This window comes from Syngnathus leptorhynchus, chromosome 14, assembly GCF_054491065.1.
Source record: "Syngnathus leptorhynchus isolate UIUO chromosome 14, UIUO_Slep, whole genome shotgun sequence".
NCBI classification, from domain to species: Eukaryota; Metazoa; Chordata; class Actinopteri; order Syngnathiformes; family Syngnathidae; genus Syngnathus; species Syngnathus leptorhynchus.
In genome coordinates, this window is record NC_141208.1 from 2,565,942 (window position 1) to 2,578,830 (window position 12,889).

At 46.9% G+C, this 12,889-nt stretch overlaps 2 protein-coding genes across 3 annotated transcripts; both read right to left on the minus strand.

The window, feature by feature from the left end:
• Window positions 1–1,618: 1,618 nt before the first annotated feature.
• On the minus strand, window positions 1,619–8,919 carry LOC147045933 (RNA-binding protein MEX3B). Of its 2 annotated transcripts, none has more exons than XM_085930168.1 (4): window positions 8,382–8,919; window positions 7,371–7,906; window positions 6,137–6,396; window positions 1,619–5,895 (listed from the first exon to the last, which is right to left on the minus strand). In XM_085930168.1, the coding sequence occupies exons 2-4, from the start codon at window positions 7,837–7,839 to the stop codon at window positions 4,696–4,698; spliced, it is 1,929 nt and encodes a 642-aa protein (XP_085786294.1). In that variant the 5' UTR covers window positions 7,840–7,906; window positions 8,382–8,919; the 3' UTR covers window positions 1,619–4,695. The 2 variants fall into 2 exon arrangements, with proteins under 2 accessions (XP_085786294.1, XP_085786293.1); XM_085930167.1 differs by having other exon boundaries at window positions 8,371–8,919.
• A 262-nt stretch (window positions 8,920–9,181) lies between these two features.
• On the minus strand, window positions 9,182–12,723 carry mbd3a (methyl-CpG binding domain protein 3a). The gene is made up of 6 exons (XM_085930169.1): window positions 12,489–12,723; window positions 11,422–11,581; window positions 11,046–11,183; window positions 10,756–10,846; window positions 10,482–10,659; window positions 9,182–9,956 (listed from the first exon to the last, which is right to left on the minus strand). Exons 1-6 carry the CDS (start codon window positions 12,500–12,502, stop codon window positions 9,785–9,787), a joined length of 753 nt encoding a protein of 250 aa, XP_085786295.1. The 5' UTR covers window positions 12,503–12,723; the 3' UTR covers window positions 9,182–9,784.
• Window positions 12,724–12,889: the final 166 nt, after the last annotated feature.

A 12,889-nucleotide genomic window follows, 5' to 3' on the forward strand; every position in this document is an offset into this window, starting at 1 on the left:
TGGCACTTAACGCTCTCATTTAAGCTTTGACCATGATATTTCCCTAATGAAGTGGCCTGTTATTAGGTACACCTGAAAATGGCGGTGTACCTAATGGAGTGTCCGAGTGACGTCACAGATCAAACAGCCAATCAGAAAGTGGGGGTGAGGGCGGGTGTGGCACTTTTCACTTTCAGTTAAACTTTTTCCCTAATGACCTGTAATTAAGTACACCTGTGTCCGAGTGACGTCACAGATCAACCAGCCAATCAGAAAGTGGGGGGTTGTTCGGGTGTGGCACTTTTCACTTTCATTTAAGTTTTGACCATGATTTTTCCCTAATGAAGTGGCCTGTTATTAGGTACACCTGAAAATGGCGGTGTACCTAATGGAGTGTCCGAGTGACGTCACAGATCAAACAGCCAATCAGAAAGTGGAGGTGAGGGCGGGTGTGGCACTTTTCACTTTCAGTTAAACTTTTTCCCTAATGACCTGTAATTAAGTACACCTGTGTCCGAGTGACGTCACAGATCAACCAGCCAATCAGAAAGTGGGGGGTTGTTCGGGTGTGGCACTTTTCACTTTCATTTAAGTTTTGACCATGATTTTTCCCTAATGAAGTGGCCTGTGATTAGGTACACCTGAAAATGGCCGTGTACCTAATAGCGTGTCCGAGTGACGTCACGGATCAAACAGCCAATCAGAAAGTGGGGGTGAGGGCGGGTGTGGCACTTTTCACTTAAGCTTTTTCCCTAATGAAGTGACCTGTAATTAGGTGCACCTGTGTCCGAGTGACGTCACAGATCTACCAGCCAATCAGAAAGTGGGGGTGAGGGCGGGTGTGGCACTTTTCACTTTCATTTTAGTTTTGACCATGATCTTTCCCTAATGAAGTGGCCTGTAATTAGGTACACCTGTGTCCGAGTGACGTCACACATCAACCAGCCAATCAGAAAGTGGGGGTGAGGGCGGGTGTGGCACTTTTCACTTTCATTTAAGCTTTGACAATGATTTTTCCCTAATGAAGTGGCCTGTAAATAGGTACACCTGAAAATGGCGGTGTACCTAATGGAGTGTCCGAGTGACGTCACGGATCAAACAGCCAATCAGGAGATGGGGGTGAGGGCGGGTGCGGCACTTTTCACTTAAGCTTTTTCCCTAATGAAGTGGCCTGTGATTAGGTACACCTCATTGACACTTTAATAGGTACACTACACGAGGTAAAAAAAAAAAAAAAAAAGAATAAATAAGAAAGTGTAGCGAACGATTCGGGAAACGACTCTTTTGTACAAATCTTTTGAGTGAACCGATTCTAAAGATGAAAAAAACTGGAATGCACGTCACTCGTACCTAAGAGTACAGACAGTGGTCGAAATAGCCGACTGGTATGAACCACGGGCTCCTAATCGGTAAGACTTTGGTTCGATCCCAGGCCCGAGCATGTACCTAAATGTGCTTTTAGAATTGGAGCCCGCACGTAACGGGTTTCAAAGTTGGTTTTAGAAACTGACTCTGCTAGCTGGTTGCTAATAGAAATGCTTTCCATGAAAACCAATTCTTTTCTAACAACTCTGTTGACCTACAAGTGTCATCACATCACCTCACAATATAGAAATAAGGGCAGCATAAGCTCAGTTGACAAGGTACAAAAAGTTTTATTTGTATGCCTGCAGAAGACGTGTCCCACATGTCAACCAAACAGCACAAATAAAGACAAGACACAAATGATCATTTTACAGTAAAAAATGAAACCAAAAACCAAGACTTTATTAAAGAAGCATAAAAAATAAAACTCTTGATACATTTCTCATAACCGTCAAACCAGCTCAAATTATACCATGATACAATTTTTCCTGGCTCTTGGTTAAAAGGTCCATAAACTTTCAAATAAAATATATTTCAATTTTAAAATTTTCTTCAATAATTTTCTCATTTTGTTATAAATTGCTTATATGTAGTACACAGAAAATAATGAAAATATAAAAAAAAAAAAAGGAAAATAAAAATAAATCTTAAGTAATAAACGGTCACATTATTGTCTGGGATATTTAGGTAAGCAAATCAATTGTAAAAATAAAATGTGTAAAAAGTTTCTTATTTTATATCTTAAAAATTAGCTAATGACATGCAGATGGTTAACTTACAAATAATGATACAATTTCTCGTTTTCAAAGAAGCCATTTTCCTTGCAAAAAAACAAGATGCCGATGATTGTTGCGATATTTACACACACAGGTACTTCTGCTGACATGGTTTACATTTTGGTTGAGCGTACAAAAGAGAATTAAAGCAAAAAAAAAATAGGCAAGCGGGGGATGGCAGCTTGAGCGGAGTCTCCCCCCTGACCGGCTACGCGCCCTGCCCCCCTACGTTGGCGAGGCTTGTCTTTGCATCCCCCCCTCTAATCAGAAAAAAGAAAGGTCAGAGGTCAGGCTAGCGTGCCTCAGGAAACCCTGTTTTCAAACCTTGAAGCAAGAAAATGGGGGAAGGGGAACACACTGGTCTTAAAAAAATAAAAATCAGCAGTCAATCTGGAAAAACGGTACCTATTTTTTTTTTTTTCTTCTTAAACAATTAAAGTACTGTACATGAAGTCTAACATTCTGACTGGCCACATGGGCTCTAACAACACAAGTTAAAATGTCCTGTTTTTAAGCAGGGCTTTAAGATGCGCCCATGTAACAGCCTCGGCGTCACTGGGACATTTTGCCTTAATGGAATCCCGCGTGACGACGACATGTGTGTGTGTGTGTGTGTGTGTGTGGAAGCCCTGGGTGGGTGATGGCCACTAGCTGCCAGAAAGGATACATAACTGTCTTCCTACTTTAGGTCAGTCCCAAAAGTCAAACTAGGAGGAAGCCCTTTAATGTCACCGCAATTGAGTTTCGTCATGGCTTCTTCATGTTTTCCAGCACAATGCGCATACAAACGCTCGCAACGCTATAAAAGAGAACCCCCCCCCCCCCCCCCCCCCCACTCCCTACCCCAAAAAAGGCGTCTGTGTAGTGCACCGCTAAAGTATGCGGAGTGGGGCGGAAGACCCTTATGAAAACTGCTGTTTGTGTTTTTGTTTGTTGGTATTCACATGGCAGGAGGGGAGGAGGTGGGGGTTTCAAGTTGGGGGGGGGGGGGCAGTGACAGTGCATGGAAAATACTTCAATTGACCTTTCCTGATGTTTTTTTTTTTTTTTTGCATGGAAAGGGAACTACCCTTAAACAAGACCCTCCTTGTTGGAGCTACCATTACAACACTCTCCCTCTCATAGTTAAAAAAATAAAATAAAGACTATTCCACACCCAAACGCTCACACAAATAGTCCTCACGACAACAATCTTTCACTGGGGAAAAAAAAAACCCACACTAACACATTGACAGACATTACTCTCTGGTCAATGATCTCTCATTGTAACAGTCTCACACAACAAACATTAGAAAAGCAAAAGACACTAACATTTTTCTCCCACGTCACATCCACGCATACTGCGACACTCCTCTCACAACTCAAACACAAACACGCAGACTCTCTGGCTGACAACGATTGTTCTCTCTCACACTAACAAACGTGCTGGAACAGCGAGACACAAACACACAAACCCTCTCAGTAATGCGCACGCCTCCACAGTCAGAAAGCACTTTAGGAGCCCATGCAAATGGAACAGACAGGATGTGGGTGGACGGGGAGCAGTGTGTGTGTGTGTGTGTGTGTGTGTGTGTGTGCGTGGGGGGAGGGCGCGGATGGATCAGCTCCTGCCTTGGAGACTTTGGTGGGGGGAGGTGAACCGGAGCAGTCACACATCCATTTTTTTTTTTGAAAGAGAAACAGCCACACAATGAAAAGGTGGGATGGGTGGCATGCTTTGTGCGGCTAAAGATGTACACACACGCACGATTGTCAAGTGATGTTTGAGCGGGCTCCACCAGCAGAGACAAGACATTTGGCATCGCTTGATGGCTACTTTCAGTCTATGAGGCCACAACACGGAGGATGGGGGGGGCAAGCAAACAATCGGATTAGTGTCATAGGTGTCAAACTCCAGGCCTGACTCGACCCGGCGCATTTTATGCGGCTTTTGTGGTTTCCTCGCTCAAACCAGAACGGCTATAGTCTTTACTTTGAAAATCACAAGCAGTTTTTTTTGTTTTCAACTCCATTTTTAAAAGAAACCGAATGATACTTAGAGCAATTTTCTTTTGACTTTTCAAAATGTGTTACCCAGTAATTTGTTGTCTAAGACAATTACGCAGCTCCAGATACCGCTGCAATCATTTCCGACGGAACTACAATGAGGCTCCAGACAAAGATGAGTTTGACACCTCCGGATTTCTGTCGCAAAACAAAGGGCGCAACGACAAAGGTGTGCGAGAAATTGGAGGCCTGAGCGGACGCAAGTAAAAAGTTGAGGCCTCGTCTGTCAGCTTCATGGAAAGAAAAAAAAAAAAAAAAAAACATCTGCCAAGTACAAAAGCAGTCAAAAGGAAAGACTGAGCCAAGGAAGGAGAAATGAGAGAAGCTCAAAATGAAGGCCTGAAGAGAGATAAGACACTAGTTTCACCACTGAGACCGTCTCCAAATAAATCCATAGTGTCATTATTATTATTATTATTATTCATCAGCATCATTGTCTCTGGTAATGCTGCATTGTTATCGTGATTATTAATATTATGGTCCACTTTGTGTTCAAGGATATTAGTGTGAATCCGGGCCTCCACCGCCATTAAGAGAAAATACGTATACACTGCGTGGTGGGCGTGTGGCACACAGGGCACTCGGGCTCAGACGATTGGCAGATCTGCCCGGCGCACTCCATGCAGAAAAGGTTGTGGCCGCACGGCACCAGGGCGGCCGTCACCTCGCTCTCGAAGCACACAAAGCAGTCCCTGTTGACCCCGGGGCCTGCGCCCACCAGGCCCGCCACGCCGGGGCCCGGCCCGCCTTTCAGCCGACTCAGCATCCCGGAGCTGAGGCCCGCGCCGCCCTCCGAGTCGGTGGGCGAACCGCCGGGCAGCGAGGATGCCGAGCAGGAGGAGTAACCGGTGGACGAGCCGCCCGAGCTGGAGCTGGAGCCCCCGGAGAAGGAGCCGCCACCGCCTGCCGCGCTTCCCGACTGCAGCCAGGAGAGCGTGCTCAGAGGGTCGCTCTGGGCGCGGCGGGCCAGCGGGTGCTCCAGCGGGCTGGCGACGGCGTCCTGGGGCAGCGTCGGGGACAAGCGAGGCGTGATGGCGCCGCCGCTCAGGCCGCTGCTGTTGCGGCGAAGCGGCGGCTGAGGGTGCGAGGGGCCGCCTGACTTGTTGGCGCCGTTGACAAAGGGGGCCCAGATGTTGGAAGCGCTGAATTCAAAGCCCAATTCCTCCGAGGAAGGCAGCGGGGTGGAGTCGCCGCCAAAAGTGAATCCTCCCCCGGCGCTGCTGGAACCCGTGCTGAAGGGGCTGGTTGGGCTGGCCCCTTCGTTGCCCTTGCGGCCCCCGCCATAAGCGTCGGAACTCATCGCGCCGTTGTGTGCGTGATAGGCCACCGAGGAGGAAATCTTACGGTTCACAGACATCTGGATGGCGGCGGGTGGCGGGGAGGGCGCAGGAGGCGGGGGTGCCGAATGATGGTTGCTGGCCCGGGACCACAGGGACGCCCCCAGGCCCGCGCTGAGGGCACCCAGGCCCTCTAGGCTGACGTCGGTCCCGTTGGTGTGAAAGTCGTTGTCTCCCTGCAGGTCCACGAAGGTCCCGGTTCTCAGCGTGATGTGGGTTTCGATCTCTTCCCTGGCCCGGTCCACGTTCTCGGGCATACCGGTCACCTCGAACACGGGGTCCTTCTCTCGACTGGGCGTCACAATGTAGGTGTGGGTCTGCTGCTGGATGCGCTTGATGGTGGCTCCTTTCGGACCCACAACCAGACCCACCACTCTGTAGGGCACCCGCACCTGGACCGCAACCAACGCAAATAAGTTACTCAGGACAATTTCCTTTACAAACACGTTTCACACAGAACATGCCTCCTTTTGTGCCTTTTGTCTTCTGAATGCCCTGCTTTAAAATACAGTGGTGCCTTGAGTTAACAATTTTTTTCCGTCGCCATTCATATCTCACATTGTCTTTTCCCAATTAAAAAGGGCTCTCTTGCCTTTCGTTTTTAATGTCATGCAAAAGGCAGTCAAGCAGTACCTGAATGGTTGTTTGTCCAGGGAGGTGCGGTGGTCCAGGAAGTGAGCCTCCCCCTCCTCCGCCTCCTCCACCTCCGGACCCTCCCGCTTTGCAACGGGATGCTCGAATCATGGAGAAATGCTCGGCCGCAGAGACGATCTCCCGTTTGGCCATTTCCACGTCCTCCCTGCGTCCCGTCACGATGAACACCGGCTCCTCGCCACGGACTGGGGTCTTTATGTAAGTGTTGGTCTTGGCGCGCAATGCTTTGATCTTACAACCTGGATGAGAACAAACAAAATGTCAGGTTAATGCTCAAAACACAATAGAGATCATATTCATATACACATGTTGGAGATCCAAGTTCGACCACTAGGGGGCGTGCAAGATAATGAAATAATTGACAGACGGTGATAATCCAGACTCAACACATTCTGCCTGTTGTAGCCTATTTTGCACTGTGTCTTTAACTGATGACGCGTCATCAGGGCGACCAATAGGAGGAGCGGAGTGTGATGTCATTGTGGGAAGCAGAAAGCATGGCTTTTTCAAACAAAGAGAACAATACTGGAAACGCCGCCGCGGCAAGCTAGTCGGTGGCTAAAAAAAAGGGCGCCAGCCGGTATCGAGAGTGCGCGTCGAGGACAAAGGGGGGCGAGAAATTCAGTTGGAGCGCGGCGAGACGCGCGACAAGCGGCGCCGGCGTACGGACTGAGCGAGCAAGAGCTTTTGGGTGCAGGGCGTAACACCGCCCAGTCAGTCCCGTGTTTATGAGAGCGTCTGCTCCATTTCGGCGCTCCAAAACGCGCACAATCGCAATATAACGTGCCTTGTAAGCATACACGGAACTGATGGGGGACACGAGTCTTGCATTCAAGCCTCCCTTCTACATTTATGATGCATTCAAAGCGTATTTAGCGCCATTTCCTTTGTTTGGTGCAGCCTGCAAGACATGTCCAGACAGCTTTGTCTGACCTCGTCCCACCCCTCCCCCTCCAACCACAACCGCGCTACCTGTCAAAACTATTGTGCATAAACAGTGTGAAAAGTACACACTTAATGGAGCACATGTGACATTTCGAAAGCAACAATGACCGCGCCGGTTTGCGTTTACGCACAGAGCAAAAAGCCTAGTCTGGAAACTAAAGTTGTCGGAGGCGACAGAGCACCCAAACAAAGAAACAGCCGGCTCCGCTCCGACCAAACAAGCCCGTAAAAAAAAATAATAATAATAAAAACCAGAAAAAATGCTCACCTTGCCTTCCCACGATCTCCGCCACATGCTCGGAGCTCGGCACGGGCACACACTCGGTCATGTTGACGCTTCTCTTTCGGTTGCAGAGGACGGAGGTGCTTTGTTCCCCGTGGAGCATCGGGTGCGAGCCGCCGGCCATGTGGTAGCCACCCGAACCGTAGTACTCCGGGGACGGAGAGCAGGAGGTCGGAGAGTCCCGGGACATTTGGAGGTCCACGTAACCCTCCGAGCCGGGGGCTTGGGTACCGTCCAAGGTGTCGACAAGCCCGCCGCCGCCACCTCCTCCTCCACAGTCCACCTTTTCCAGGGCCATGAGTGACAGCTGGTCTAGGGCGAAGCGAAGCACCTCCTGGTGGTCCTCGTCCCGGGACTCTTGGTCCGTTTCTCGGGGCAGACCGACCCCGTTGTGTTGGCTGCTGATCACCACGTCGTGGTCCATAATGTCAGGGTGGAATAAAGGGCTAGGCATAGTCTCTCCGTGGATATCACATTAGATCACGGATGCCTACTTGTCGGGAGTGAGCACGCCCCACTTCCTAAAGGATAAAAAAAAAAGGAAAATAATTTGATAGTAGAGAAAAAAACAAGAGTGGGAATGAGATGTTTAGGGTGGGTGTCAGCTTTTAGGGCGCCTTGCTTTGTCTTGTTGTGACTGACAACTCCAGCATCCAGCTTTTGTCGGGATAAAGGAAAATAGTATTCCCTTGAAACAACACAAAATGCGTATTCTCGCACCCACGCAAACACCTCCAAACGATACGTGTCGCGAGTGACTTTAATATCAATAAACAAAACAAAAAACAAAACGGCGACGAGAAGTGTCAGAAGTGCTGTTGTTAGCTCCGGCTAGCCAGTTAGCAGGCTAGCTCCTCCACACTCAGTCACGTTGCCGACCCCTTTGTTTGGGAGCTAAGCTAGCTTCACTGAGGAACTCCTTTAAAAACACACACACACGCTCACGCTCACATTCCATAATGTACCCTACGCGGTCCAAACTTACTTTATCCTTACTTTGTCGAGTCTCCGTGCCCGGCTTCGCTGTCGTCTTGTTCCTTCAGGAACAGATGAGAAACTAAGCCGGGAAGAAGAAGAGGAGGAAGAAGGAGGGAGGAGGAGCAGCAGCAGCCTTCTTTCGAGCTAGCACGTTAGCAGCCTAGCACGCCAATAACTGGGGTGGATGAAGGGGCGGGGGGGGCGTTAAAGCAGAGTTGTCCCCCTCATCAAACAAAACCAAAACACGTTAAAAGGACGCCCGTTGATGTCTCTGCACGAAGACTCCTGAGAGCGTCTTCATGATCGGGAAAACACTGATCCCCAAAGCCGAGCGTGACTTGATGGTGGTGGTGGTGGTGGTGGGGGGGACAAAGTGGTATTCGGCGGTCCGTGACCCCGTTCGCTCTCTCCGGCACAGCCCGCTTCAGTGGTTCTCTCCAGCCGCCTTTGTCTCACCAGGCGCACGCCGCTCTTTCGCTCCGACGGCACTGACGTCAGCCGCGACACAACAATGGGTTCAAAGGCCACATACGGCGATGGGGAGAAGAGGATCCACGCAAAGCCACGGCTGCTGTCATTGCCATTGTTGTCAGTCGCTCGGCTGGACCGCCATCCCTTTATTGATTCGTTTAAAACCACGCAAACGTTATTGTTTGATCATTCAAAGCCAGTATTCTGTTGTATTGTATCAATATCATTCAAATCCACTTTTATGTATCGGTATGCGCTTAGTCCTCACTATTTTGACAAATTCATATACTATTACATCTTATGTTTTACGAACAAAACCCATGAAATAAAATACACCAATGTCCAAAAGATGCATTTATTTAACAATATTGATTCATGTACAGTAGTAAAGTAACAGTGTTTCTTACAATGTGGCTCGCCATTAGATAACTTGACCTAAAGTTATTGTAAACCAGCAAGAATATTTGAAAACCATCAAACGATGTCATCTCTCTGTGAGAGAGTACAGCATGCAAGTCAACATTCTCCAATCTTTGCTATGCTTCTTCGCATAAACATGACTTAACAGTGACGGTGGAGGATATCAGAGAAAGAAGTGTTCTTCACAGATGGAGGCACATTTAGAGATAATTTACAGTTCACATAAAAACAAGGTTTATTTGAGCTCATTTAGCAGCCGTTATAAAAACGACACGTAAAGAATAGTGTGCGGCACCAAACATATCTCCTGAAAATGGATGGAGGTAACAGCTGAGCACCTTTTCAATTGATGACAAAAAAATAATAATAATAACACAACTGTTTCAGTTTTAGTTTCGTTGGAAGTAGTGAAAAAAAAAAATGAAAAAAGATCCCCCACATAATGACTTCAGTTGAAGTTGTGGTAAACGATGCAAGTGAAAAATCAGTCAGCACTGCTGGAATTAAAACAGCCGTTTTATGTACCTTGGCTATAACTGCTCCTTTTCCACCCGCTCGGCCCCCTTCTCCTTTTCTTCTTCTTCTTCTTCTTCTGTGCTGGGTGCCTCAACCACAGTGGCGTCCTCGACATGAGCCAACATATCCGCCATGAGGGCTTCCTCGAGCCTCCTTCGTACATTTTGCACAAGGTCCTCTTGCTTTCTGAAGGACACAGAAGATGAGGAGGACACCTTTAATGTGCACTGCATCTGTTGACGTCTTCATTGGAAGTTGCTGACACCAACGCGTCATTTGCACAAGAAGACTGGATACAAATGTACCTCTAATGTGGAAAAATGGAACATTCGCAATTCCACATGACTTGGAAAAAAAAAAAAAAAGAAATCTGACCGTCATCATCAATGACTACTCTTTTATATTCACAGCATTTGTTTTTTTTAGACCTAAAATGGTGGCAACGGTACAGTACAGGCCTGGAACCGATTAGGTCTATTCACATTATTTCCCTAAAATCTGGCAGCACTGTGGGCCTAGTGGTTACCACTCCTGCCACTAAAGTTCTGAGGTTCCAATGTCAGTTCTGAGTGCATTTTGCATGGTCTCACTTATCATTTCATATGTACCAATGGCTAAAAAGCAAAGCACCACCAAAATGTCTATGCTGTTGTACACCGGAGGAGCGCCGTCGACAACGAGAATGGTATCACTCGACCCAAAAAGTGTCACCTGATATCTTCATCGGTCACCACAAATGCCTTGCAGAGAGGTTGTGTCGTGTTGAGCCACACTCCTGGGTTTTTCTCCACGGCCGCCGTCAGCTGGCCGGTGACGGGTGCGGGGCTTGTGTGGAGGGCGCTCGCGATGGCGGACAGAAGCGTTTTGTCAGAACTCGCAGGGCCGACACCTGAGGACAAAAAAAAAAAAAAAAAAAAAGACCAAGATGGTTAAAAAGTTGCCATTTATAAACTCTTGAGCGTTGTTATTTTGCAACTGCGGTCACCTTGTAGGCCTTTGGGAAGATCCATGGTTTTCACTAGCTCGTCTGCTATGTCAAAGGCACTTAACCCACTCAGCTTCCTCTCCCAGAATAACTATGATAAAAACCAACAACAAAACAAACATTGTGCATTACTATTCAGCTTACAGTGAAGGCCCGTTTACTGAGATGTCTTCCAATATTTAAAAATCCACAATTTAGAGGAACAGTATTTTTGATATAGATTGACCCGTCGCACATGTTCTTGTTGTCTAAACCATCACAAAGATGAAGTCAAATGTGGTGTGACTCACCTGCTTTGGTTGGTCCACAGCCCTCTGTGGGTCTGTTTTCACCTTGTTACTAGGGTGATTTGTTACTTTGGTCACTGGCTGCTTGAAGATGGAGGCCGTCTGTCGAACGGGCAGCGTTGTGTTCAAGTCTGGCTTGGCCTGTTGAAAGAAGACATACAACGCTGCTTTAGGAATAAAAAAAAATACTATCTTTAAACCCTACTTTGAAAGCCTAACTCTAGTTAATAACACAAAATCTTTTTTTTTTTTTTTTTAAATCTGATGACTCAATGAGATAATTGGTCGATGACTTAAATCTAAAAATATTCCAAAGCAGCAGGACCACTCTGGAAGACACCATTCTTTTGAAAAATATCATCAATGTGTTGATTCTCACCCTGATTTGATGGTTGCCATCATGATGCTTGTACCCACTTCGCTGGACTTTCGTAAGAACTAAATGTGCAGCACGAGACTGGCTGGCCTCGTCCATGTGAAAGTTGTTGGCTGGCCCACGTGTTGTCTGCGGCTTACCGAGAACACGCCTGACGGGTACACTGGAGAGGATACACACACACATATATATAAACTCCATTATATCAATGACACAAGGATTTATGGCTTCATTGTGTGAGTTGATCATGCTCAGATTGGATTGACAGCACCACAGAGAGATTGATTCATTTTGTTGTGATTGTAGTTTACATGGGAAACAGAATGAGGAAAAACGATATACTCCTCAAGCAGTCTAATTTCTTTTTTTCTTTTGTCAATGTACTTTTTATACATTTTATAGTTAAGGCGGAAGCTTTCCCCCGTAGCAGTGCAATGACAGGTGAGTGAAGACGTCAGTCAAACACGTTCATCAAGTCAAAGCAGAGCAATGGCTGCGCACACGAGAAGCAGTTTTGTGTTGCTAAGACGACAAAACATGAACATATTCCCTGTTTTTTTTTAGTTATAACAACGTTTATGAACATTTAATTTCAATGTTCTTCTGGGCACGTCCAGAGCATTGAAAAAACACATGCTAATTAAGTTAGATAATGAGAGGACCCAAATTTCACAAAGGTTTTCAACTATAATTCTACGCCTAGCGATAAATATCTTAGTATATTCGCATTTTAAAGACATTGCGACTTGGTGAATGTTTTGAAGTCAAGGAACCGACGTAGCTCAAGTCAAGCGTGTGACTGTAAACAATGAAACTTAGCTAGCTAATCTTGCTAGCAGGGACGGGAGACCACCCGGAGTACTGTACGACTAAACATTTGGCAAAAGTAACGTTAATGTATATCGTAAAGTTTTAATAAGGGATTTGGTTATCTTCAACATTGGAGTTGGAAAAATAACTATATTTTGAGTTTGCAAGACGCATGCACGTACTCATTTCCTGCTGAGCAAACTTTCAATGAAAAAAAAAAAAGATCGAGTCGTTGTAGCGCAAAAACGTCCAAATCCTACCTTTTCCGTTCCATACTTTCAAGTGTCCTCGTTCCGTGTGGAGTCGAAGTCGGCTATTGGAATGTAGCAAATGTCAACGAGCAGCTATGTGTCGTGAATTTGCATTCGAGATTTGTTTATCGATCACCATTCCTCAGTCAGGACCTTTCCACGCCGAGATCAGTCCGCCCACCACGTCACCCCCCTCGATTGTACTGTAATCCATCCGCGGCACTCACTTCACTTGAACTAGTGCGGGACTGACGATGGGAAGAGTGGAAGGCACGAGTAGACAATCTGGGGTCCGGGGACTCCGGTGGTACACGAGCCGTAGCTTTAGGGTCCGCATAAGTAGATTGTTGTTTTTTTAAAGTCTCTGTAGAAATCAGTGGTTTGCAAATATTATGTAGATAAAAGTTGAG

Excerpts from the sequence above, each read along its gene's own strand:
- LOC147045933 (XM_085930168.1), bottom strand. The coding sequence starts at position 7,839 with ATGCCTAGCCCTTTATTCCACCCTGACATTATGGACCACGACGTGGTG. Across the intron at positions 6,397-7,370 it reads GGAGATCGTGGGAAGGCAAG|GTTGTAAGATCAAAGCATTG; the intron begins GTGAGCATTTTT and ends GTTCTCATCCAG. Across the intron at positions 5,896-6,136 it reads CTGGACAAACAACCATTCAG|GTGCGGGTGCCCTACAGAGT; the intron begins GTACTGCTTGAC and ends GTTGCGGTCCAG.
- mbd3a (XM_085930169.1), bottom strand. Across the intron at positions 10,847-11,045 it reads CTGTGGACCAACCAAAGCAG|TTATTCTGGGAGAGGAAGCT; the intron begins GTGAGTCACACC and ends TTTTTATCATAG. Across the intron at positions 10,660-10,755 it reads TCTTCCCAAAGGCCTACAAG|GTGTCGGCCCTGCGAGTTCT; the intron begins GTGACCGCAGTT and ends TTTTGTCCTCAG.